At 43.8% G+C, this 10,711-nt stretch overlaps 1 protein-coding gene across 2 annotated transcripts in view; it reads left to right on the plus strand.

Annotated features, from left to right (window-relative positions):
* Window positions 1–3,319: 3,319 nt before the first annotated feature.
* The window catches only part of LOC140471259 (receptor tyrosine-protein kinase erbB-4-like), a 170,775-nt gene continuing 163,383 nt past the window's right edge, over window positions 3,320–10,711 (plus strand). For both annotated transcript variants that reach the window (XM_072567223.1, XM_072567222.1), the window contains exon 1: window positions 3,320–3,708. In XM_072567223.1, the coding sequence (XP_072423324.1) occupies window positions 3,642–3,708 (67 nt within the window). In that variant the 5' untranslated portion in view covers window positions 3,320–3,641. The remainder of the gene's footprint in view (window positions 3,709–10,711) is intronic.

Genomic DNA, 10,711 nt, shown 5'->3' on the forward strand with positions numbered 1-10,711 from the left:
TAAAATGTAAGACTACAAGAACAAAATCTAATCACGCATTCTTAGAATGTACAAGAGGAAAAAGAAATTGAGATCAGTAGTTTCAGTCTCTGACGTTAGAGAACATTTTTGAGTGCAAGGGAAATTGATTGTGAAGGAACTCGGAAATAGTACCCAAGTAAACCACAAGGCTTATTTAAATGAGCATCACCCATTAAAGGTCAGAGAATCAGCAGTTCTGGCAGATACTGATGATATCCCATAGATTGTTACATGCATGTAGATGGTCATATGGGAATCTGAAAAGAAATTGGAGGAATAGAAACTTTGCAGATGGAAGAGTTTAGTTTAATACCTGCAACAGAGGAGCACCATAATAATAAAGGAGAGAGCCTATAATCTAAAAACGATATAAAGAAAATAATACACTTCCATTGTAATAAGGCTGGACATACTAAAGCTAATTGTTGGCAGTAAAATGGGAGACTAATTGCAGTACTAAGAATGCTTAAGAAATTCTCAATGTGTATTAGGAAAGAAAATGAGTGTTAAAATGATGACTACTAAAAATGAAGCAATGAATCTGGATAATCAGGAATATGTTTCCTCACCTTTTGGTCAAATTTCAGACCATGAGAGGTTCTGAATATTTTATTTCAAAAGGAGTGGTAGTTCCTTATTCTTTAAATTGAAGAGAGAAACTAATGGACACTAGTTAATCACTTGTTGGCTAATTATACAACTTTTCTTCTGAAGAGCCTGTGAAGGAGAAAATAGTATGCGGAGGTATACACCATGTCCATCAGGGTTCACATTTTATGTGACAAATATTCAAAGAGATAATAGTTTAGGAGTAAAACGATTTATGTCTTCAGTTTAATACCTGGAGTATTGGAAAGATGGCATTAAACTTTGAAGAGCAGGATCACAACTTATCAGAAATGTCCTATTGAGGAGAATAAAGGAATTCCTTTGTTACTGTTTACTGTAAGATATGTCCTAAACGAGTTCATGGGATTCAGTCCTTTTAAACTGACATGAACATGAGCTGCTTTAATTGATTGAAGAAAAAATGTATAAACAAAACTCGGAGACTACACTTCCAGCCTATGTTTAAAGTTTCAGAGAGAAACTAACCAAGCCGTGAGAGTTGCCAAAAAACATTTGTAGTGAGTACTCCAGACAATAAAAAGAATCAGCTAGTATCAATAAAATGTTAGAGAGATAATACGACGGGACTATAGTCAGGACAGACCTGTAAAGCTGCTTCCTCTGTTTAGCACGCAAGAACAGCGTGTGTTGTAACTTAATCCGGTTGAGACCTTGCTTTGGGGCAAAAATAGAAATTGCTGGAAAAGCTCAGCAGGTCTGGCAGCGTCTGTGGAGAGAAGTCAGAGTTAACGTTTCGGGTCCAGTGACCCTTCCTCGAACTTCATTTTGAGTCACCTGATCTGAAGATGATTTTCAGTGCTCAATATTCTGGTATTATTCCACAACTGGTCACTAGATGGAGCATCAGCAAAAGCGAACAGTCCCAATGGGGCCCACTGCATCGGGGATATCAGGGGCACCAACCCATATTCGAACATCAAATCCTGCATATGCTAAAAATCTGAAACAAAAACAAAGTAGTGGAGAAATTCAACAGGGCTGGCAGTATCTGTGGAGAGAAAAACAACAGTTAATGTTTTGAGTCTGGTCCTGAAGAAGTCATATCAGACTTGAAACGTTGACTCTGTTTCTGTCTACACTATGATCTTTTACTATAAATTCTGAGTCCTATCCTGCCCCATTAGCTACCTGACGGAGCACCGCTCCGAAAGCTTGAACTTCCAATTAAACTATAACCTGCCGTGTGAATTTTAACTTTGTCTACAAATGTTGCCAGACCTGCTGAGTTTCTTCAGCATTTCCTGTGTTTGTCTCCCATTCTACCATGGGAATATTCTTTCTCTTTATTGTGTAATAATTAAGCATAGCTTTTTTTCTTTGAGCACTTTTTCAATATCAGCCGCAATCATTCACGAAATAAGATCTTCGTTTGTAGTTTAATAGCTCATCGCATTCTTGTCCTCCGGGTGTCGCTAACGAGGTGAGCTTTTATCGCCCAATTTTAATTTCCCTGATTTGACGCAAACTTTCTTCAGTGTCATTGAATGATGCAGCTGGAGGGTGGTCATTCGGCCCATCAGTCCTCCTGAGTCCGAATATGTGTGTGACACTGCAGTTTCATATTGCCCAGATTGAATTTCCTTTGCTGAGGTTATAAGTGAAGTCGGTAGGACTCCTTGGATGCTGCCTGAACTGCTGTGCTCTTCCAGCACCACTAATCCATTTTCTAAAACACCCAACTTTTCGTGATGTGTATCTTTTTAAAGCTTGGTTGCAGCATTTCATCTTCAGATTTTTCTAAACGGAATTCAAAATCACAAACTACTAACGCTCATATTGGATAGTACCAGTCCGGTACTATAACCGTGGCAGTACTGCATTGCTCATCTGTTGGAGGTGACATTTCACTCTTCCTAATCAATTTATAAAAGTATTCAATTTTTTGGAAATAAAACGTTGGCAGTGCCCTCAGTTCTGAAAGTCATACCGGACTCGAAATGTTTGTTTCTCCACAGATGCGGACTTTCTCTTACAGTCTATGTATGACCGCCTTGCTAATTCAGTTCACTGAATTATAGTGACTATACTTCATATGGGCTTCAGTGGCTGTTAAGCACTTTAGGACATGGATGGCGATACATAGATTGCACGTCGGTCTGTTTTAAGCCATATAAACTGGGTAGTCAAGGGTCCTTGGCTGGTGCAATAATGGAGGGCTGATGGTTGTCCTCCGTGGCTCTCATTCGGGGAGGAATAAAATCAGCCAATGTTCACACTCCTGAGCACTCCTGTTCAATCACAGGACTGTAATCCACTTTAAACCCGCGTCTTAAGGACAGGAGCGAGAGCAAGAAATGTAGGGAGCTACATTAGCGGCACTGTTTTTAGTTGATTGTATATGTGTATTTAATGTACAGCATGTTAGTTCGGGGCCTTCGTGCAGAAAGTGTTACATTTCAGGATGCGAGAAACGTGAATAGTGATTGCAAATGTAAATCAGTTTGTTCATGAATCCAGCAAGAATCCCCACTTTCAGCTTTCAATTTCCTTGGGCTCCCGGCATTTAAATAAACTGCAAACTAATGTATTTGCTATAAAGGGATTGATGAAGTTGGCAACTTTTTTTTTGGTAAGTGTTTCTCAAAATGCGACCGTTTAAATAATCGAAATCTCTTCACAATATTAACAGCTCAATTCCCGTCTACTTTCGTAAATTAAATTGTCCCCTTGCTTTCTGAAACGACTGTAGATATCTTTGTGGTGCAGTTTCACACCTTCCTAATGATGCGATTGGCCTCAGAAAGCTGGAGAGCAGCCAATCTCATGTGTCATATCAGCCCAATGTAATTGATAGTACTCAGCGTGAAACTGACTGGGAGCGGGTTGCACGCGTTACTTACTCAAGAGTGGAAATTAGAAACTTTGAAAACATTTCCCAAAGTTTTCAAAAGCTGGATTCTCGATGCTATCGCCGTCTGCTTGAAAAAAAGGCGATGGAAGTAATTTCATAGGGGCAGGAAATTAAAGAAAAGAGCGCATTTCTGGACAAGATGACCAAGTTACAGGTGTTGGAAATATACTTAGTATGGATTGTAAATGGTGTTACCTCACAGTCAGGTAGGTGGGGTCGACCCTATGCTTTCTGTCTTTTTTAAAATCTACAATTGTAATCTTATTTCTGTCTTGTGTCCCAAAACGGTGCTCTCAAACTTTTTGATGAAACTAACTTGGGGGCGTTACTTCTTTCCGAGTGATTTTTAAAAAGTATCTTTTTGTAAAAGAGGGAAAAATCTAATGACAAGCCTTTTATTTGGAGACGGAAACTGGGAGTTATAAAAACCTGTTTGCTTAAGATTTTTGCGCAATCACCTAACGATAAACTGAGGCTGCTGTGTGGGAGCGCCTGCTTCAGGTTGGCTGCAGTTTTCCGTGGCCTGACTCTCGGTGTGTTAACAGGTCGGAAAGATCAGGTCCATGGCCAGTCAGTTCAAGCTCATGTGAACGTGAAGTGGGCACCAACCTCGGGTAACCTTCGAAGTTCACGCGGACTTTTCCCCAAAGCCCCCCTCTTGTTGGGGTAGAGCTGAGGGTGAGATTTCGCGTCTGACAGGCTGCAAGTTTGACCGCATTGGGTCACAAGAAATGTTTAATTGTTTCAGCTTTTATCCCCCTGACGTGTGTATCGGGAATTGAACTGAACTGCGAAGTGGCTCTTTCCAGAAGCATTCAGCCGAGTTCTCGTTTAAAGCCATTTCATGATGTTTCGTGTCTATTTCATCTCAGCAGGAGCCTCCAGGCGCTTCTGTAGGTCGAACAATGTTGTCTGGATGCCTATTTTCCCCATCTCCCTTTCCCCGAAATCGTGCCTTTTTTATTCTTCCGCTGGCAGAGTCACTGACACTGTGGGATTCAGTGTAGAGAGCAACTTGGATCCTCGCTGTTAGTTTTAGACTGTTTCAAACCCTGTGCTCATGACACTGACAAAGTGAACTTGTGATTCACAAGAGCGACAGAAGAGCTCAGTGAATCCTGCTCTGTCTGTTTTCTAGCTCTTGGGAGACCTGTGCACAGGAGTTGGAGTCAGATTTACAAAGTTGTATTTTTAAAAAAAGATAATAGCGACTGCGGTTCTGGAAATACTTGTCCCTCTTTGCAAATCAGTTCGTAGACTTTACTCTTCCAAATAATTCACTGCATGGTGAGATGCTAACTAGAAAGATGCAAATCTTCCTGCATTACAAGAACACTTATTCTGTTTATTCATGCCTTGTATATTTCAACTCTTCTGGGAACATCAATAGTTCCTTTTAAATGTTAATTGAGTGCTGCCAGTGAGTTGGAGGTTTCACTTGTTTAAGTGAACACTTGAGAGGACAGGTAAATATCTTCTTCATGGATCAGGTGAACTTTGATTTTGAATTTTTGTTATTGCCTGCAGAAGCTTGCAAGTTGAACCCTTTCTTTCCAAAGCTGCCCTTTTCTGTTACAATAAAGGGGCTGACCTGTTTAACTAACACTTTACTGGGATACACTGAGGTGGTGTGGTTCACAGAGTTGCATTCACACTTTTATGGCTTTTTCCAATAGGAATTGAAAACATTTCTCTGTCTCTCTCTGTCTCTGGAAAGTGTTTTAGGGTATCTCTCTCTATGCTAGAGGTTCTATATGAATGTAGATTGTGTTGGTGATGTAGCCAACTGCCATTTGTTGGAACACAAGAGCACAGTCTAAGCAAGTGTGATCCAGTGACCCATCCAGTTTGTTCTTTCTGCAGCCTGTATATATCACACCCTATTTATTTCTCATCCTGTTCAATCCACAATCTAATAAATTCTCATTTAGGAGGCACCAAGTGACGTGCTCCTGTTGAGATGAAAATCCAACCAGGGAGTCATGTCTGAAGCATCATGGGTGGCACCTCCAAGAGAACATGATGCCTATTTAGCTTTCTGGCAGTTGGTGCTATGATCAGCTGTTTCTGCCACAGTATTGAAAGGACCCAATCAAAGTCCTAAATGTTCTCTCTGACTGTAGCCTTGGGATATTTTCTGTTCCCATGAATGAATGAAACAAGGATTTAAATACACTAAATAAATGCAAATTGTTACATCCATTCATTGTAAGAGTTGTTTCTTTATCTGGTATTTTATAAAGGCAGCATTTTGTTCGGGACTCTGTATGAAATGTGATTTGACTCAGACAAAACACTAGATACAATGTAGCACAATTTCCTCTTCAAGACCACAACTTTGCATAAATCTCCGTGAACGAGAAACTCTAATCTCCAGGACTGCAGATGCTGGAGATTAGAGTCGAGAATGTGGTGCTAGATAAGTGCAGCAGGTCAGGTAGCATCTGAGGAGCAAGAGAATGGATGTTTAGGGCAAAAGCCCTTCATCAGAATGGGGCTGTGAGGCAGGGGGGGTGGGGCTGGGGGAAGGTAGCTGAGAGTGTGATAGGTGGATGGAGATGGAGGTAATGGTGATAGGTCAGAGGGGAAGGTAGAGCAGATTGGTGGGAAGGAAGATGGACAGGTGGGACAGGTCATGGGGATGGTGCTGAGCTGGAAGGTTGGAACTGGGATAAAGTAGGGGGAGGGGAAATGAGGAAGCTGGTGAAATCCACATTAATGCCATGGGGTTGGAGAGTCCCAAGGTGGGCAATGAGGCGTTCTTCCTAGAAGTATCGGGTGGTGAGGGAACAGTGGTGGAGGAGGCCCAGGGCTTGCATGTCCTTTGCGGAGTGTGAGAGGGAGTTGAAGTGTTCAGCCATGGGGTGGTGGAGTTGGTTGGTGCAGGTGACGCGGCGATGTTCTCTGAAGCTCTCTGCGAGTAGGTGTGGAAGGGAGTGTAGTTCAGATAGCTGTGGGAGTTGGTGGGTTTGTAGAAGATGTCAGTGTTGAGTCGGTCGCCATTGATGGAGATGGAGAGATCCAGGAAGAGGAGGGAGGTGTCTGAATGGTCCAGGTGAACTTAAGGTCGGGGTGGGATGTGTCGATGAAGCTGATGAACTGTTCAGCCTCCTTGTGGGAGCACAAGATGGCCCCGATGCAGTCATCAATGTCATGGAGGGAAAAGGTGAGGAATGGTGCTGGTGTAACTACGGAAGATAGAGGGGGCCCCAGGGAAACGAAAGTCTTGGAGGTGGTGGAGAGCGTGGGGTAAGCCTCGAATGTATGTGGGGAGTTCCTGGACTGGGGGGATAAGACAGTATCGAGGTAGGTGGAGATGAGTTCGGGGAGGCAGGAGCAGGCTGAGACGATGGGTCAACTGGGGTAGTCAGGCTTGTGGATCTTGGGAAGGAAATAGAACTAAGATTGGAAGCTGTGTGTGGAATATCCCCTGAGGTGGTGAGGTTGTGTACGGTCTGGAAAATGATGGTTTGGTGATGGGGGGGGTGAGGTCGTGGTTGAGGGGGCAGTAGGAGGAGGTGTCTTTGAGTTGGCGCCTGGCTTCAGTGGTATAGAGGTCAGTGCACCAAACTGCCACTCTTTTTCCTCCCCCTACCCCCCCCCCCCCCCCATTTCCCCCTCACCACTGTCCGCTGGTTTGATGGTGAGGTTGGGGTTGGAGCAGAGGGAGTGGAGGGCTGCACATTGTGAGGGTGAGAGGTTGGTGTGGGTGAAGGGGGTGGACAGATTGAGGTGCTCACTGTCCCAGCAGCAATTGGAAATAAACTCCTCGACCACAACCTCACCTCCCATCACCAAACCATCATCTCCCAGACCATCCACAACCTCATCACCTCAGGGGATCTCCCACCCACAGCTTCCAACCTCATAGTTTGCGAACCCCGCACCGTCCGGTTCTACCTCCTCCCCAAGGTTCACAAGCCTGACTACCCCGGCCGACCCATTGTCTCGGCCCATTCCTGCCCCACCAAACTCATCTCCACGTACCTTGACACTGTCCTATCCCCCTGGTCCAGGAGCTCCCCACATATATTTGGGACACCACCCATGCCCTCCACATCCTCCAAGCCTTTTGTTTCCCTGGCCCCAACACCTCATCTTCACCATGGACATCCAATCCCTCTACACATCCATCTGCCATGACCAGGGCCTCCAAGCCCTCCGTTTCTCCCTCTCTCAATATCCCCACAAGTACCCTTCCACTGACAATCTTATTCCTTTGGCTGAACTGGTCCTCACACTCAATAATTTCTCCTTTTGAATCCTCCCACTTCCTCCAGACCAAAGGGGTAGCCATGGACATCCATTTGGGCCCCAGCTATGCCTGTCACTTTGTCGGCTAAATAGAACAGTCCATCTTCCGTAGTTACACCAGCACCATTCCCCAACTTTTCCTCCACTACATTGATGACTGCATCAGCTGTCATCTTTCAGACAAGACCCATCTGCCCTCTACCCATCAGCTATGACCTATTTGAAAAAGATGAGGATAATTCTCCCTGGTAGCCTGACCAATATTTCTCCCTTGATCAACATCACAAAATCAGACAATGTGACCATTATCAAATTGTGCACAGGATCGAGAATGCAGAAAGAGGCCATTCATCTCATCACTGGCTTTCCAAATGTCTAGACCACCTAGCTTCTCTCTATAGTCCTTCCCATAGTCTTTCCTTTTTGTTAAAACAACAATACAATTTTGTCTTGAAAGCCTCCATTTGAATTTGCCCCACCATACTCTCAGGCTGTGCTTTTCAGACCCTAACCACATACTGTGTGGGAAAAGAAGGTTTTCCTTATGTCACCATTGCCGTATTTGCTAAATGAAATGAAGTAATAAATCACGATTCAATTATATCCATTCGCGGTATAAATATCCTTTTTTTTTCTAGACCCTTTGGCTCTACCAAGAGGTTCAAAGATGGGTCATTCCATTGTGTAAGTTTTCTCACTGCCAATGTGGCCTTGAAAGATGAGCACCAATTATCTTTTAACAATAATTATTCCAAGCTTGATGGATTTGCTCTCACTTTAAGGTTATTTACTAGTTTCTTAATATCATTTTATCTTCCATTTAACCTATAACTATCCAAAGTAAAAGTTATTAACAAGAACAGAAATTTCTGGAAAAATTCTACAGGTCTGGCAGCATCTGTGGAGAGAAAGCAGAGTGAACATTTTGGGTCCCATGACCCTTCTTCAGAACTGAGTAAAAGTTGTTATATGACCTAAAACTAAAGGTACTCTCTCAATCACATGAATTGTGCAAATAGATATTTGCAAAAAGGTCACCAAGAAAAATCAGTTTCAAAGAGACCTTGGAATGCAGGCTTATAGCTCCTTGAAAGTGGAGTCGCAGGTAGATAGGATAGTGAAGAAGGCGTTTGGTATGCTTTCCTTTATTGGTCAGAGCATTGAGTACAGGAGTTGGGAGGTCATGTTGCGGCTCCACAGGACATTGGTTAGGCCACTTTTGGAATATTGCGTGCAATTCTGGTCTCCTTCCTATCAAAAACTTGAAAGGGTTCAGAAAAGATTTACAAGGATGTTGCCAGGCTTGGAGGATCTGAGCTACAGGGAGAGGCTGAACAGGCTGGGGCTGTTTTCCCTGGAGCGTCGGAGGCTCAGGGGTGACCTTATAGAGGTTTATAAAATTATGAGGGGCATGGATAGGATAAATAGACAAAGTCTTTTCCCTGGGATTGGGGAGTCCAGAACTAGAGGGCATTGGTTTAGGGTGAGAGGGGAAAGATATAAAAGAGACCTAAGGGGCAACTTTTTCACGCAGAAGGTGGTATGTGTATGGAATGAGCTGCCAGAGGAAGTGGTGGAGGCTGGTACAATTGCAACATTTAAGAGGCATTTGGATGGGTATATGAATAGGAAGGGTTTGGAGAGATATGGGCCGGGTGCTGGCAGCTGGGACTAGATTAGGTTGGGATATCTGGTCGGCATGGACGGGTTGGACCGAAAGGTCTGTTTCCATGCTGACTCTAATTACATTTGGACCAGCTGTACAGAAGCAGCTTGTGGAGGTTAGCTATGTGCAAATGGCCCTGTTTCTTACATTACAACAGGGACTCCACTGCAACAAGTATTTCATTGGGTATAATGTGCTTTTGAGGTGTCTGGTGGTCATGAAAGTTGCTCTATAAACACAAATCTTCCTTTATCTTTTCCAAGAATTCAGATTCCTAAGTCTAGTTTGTTAAGCTGAAGCTATTTTGATTTCTGCTTGCTTACTTTAGTGAAATTGAGTTAACAAGGAGGTACAACAGCCGAAGACTAAGAGTAAATCCTTTCAGACTCTTGCAAGAGCTGTTTAACCCCTCTCTGTCTTCGAAATTTAGAAAGCTTTTTTTTTAGCACTTTTATGGAGGCTCTTTGTTCGGTTCCCTTACCAAAAGCAGATCTGATCCATAGCGCCATGACCTCCACCACAGTTAGGGTCAAAGAGACAGGTCTTGTGATCCACTGCAGCCAGAACAGGATCAACTTGATCCACGATGACTGCCTAGTAACCGCCCCTGCATGTTGCAGCCTGGAGCTCTGCATAGCAGTGGCAGAGACTCCACTTTCTTTGTGTTGCTTGGCTGACCATCAATCTCTCCTGCCCTTGCCCACCTGGTATTGGCCTGGGGTAGCAGGATTTTCAGGTCCATTCCCAACCCATTTGGCCATGTTCTGAACAAATGTTCTATGCCTATCAAGTCCTGGAGTGGAAGTTGAGCTTCTGGCTTGGAGATAAGGTTGCCATAGCCCATTGAGTCATAACAGCACCTCTTGAAGCTCGTGCAGCTTCGAAAAGGCAGTTCAGCATAAGTCAGCAATTTCAAGTTCAATGTGGAGCTGCAAACTGGGAAGATCCCACATTTGTTTCCAAATATTGTGCACAGCTGATTTAAGCCTGCACAGCTGCTGGTAAGCTATTATCAGTATCTACAGTTGATGGATTTTCCTCCCCGTCGAAGGTCCTTCTGACTGCTATTCAGCTCCTGCAGGAGAGGGTACAAGAGTATGGACTTGTGAGACCTCCTCTGCCCCTTTGTAAAAACTTCCTCTCATCCCCTGTAAAGAAAAGGCACTAAGGTTGAGACTGTCGGGATCCACTCGGCTCTTCTCAAATGAGTGTCAGCCCCTTCCTGAGAGTAGGGAGTCAAGTCCGGGGGAAAAAAAAAGTCCTGTGTTTCAGAGATATTAAGTTCCAGC

Source organism: Chiloscyllium punctatum, chromosome X (assembly GCF_047496795.1).
Source record: "Chiloscyllium punctatum isolate Juve2018m chromosome X, sChiPun1.3, whole genome shotgun sequence".
NCBI lineage: Eukaryota > Metazoa > Chordata > Chondrichthyes > Orectolobiformes > Hemiscylliidae > Chiloscyllium > Chiloscyllium punctatum.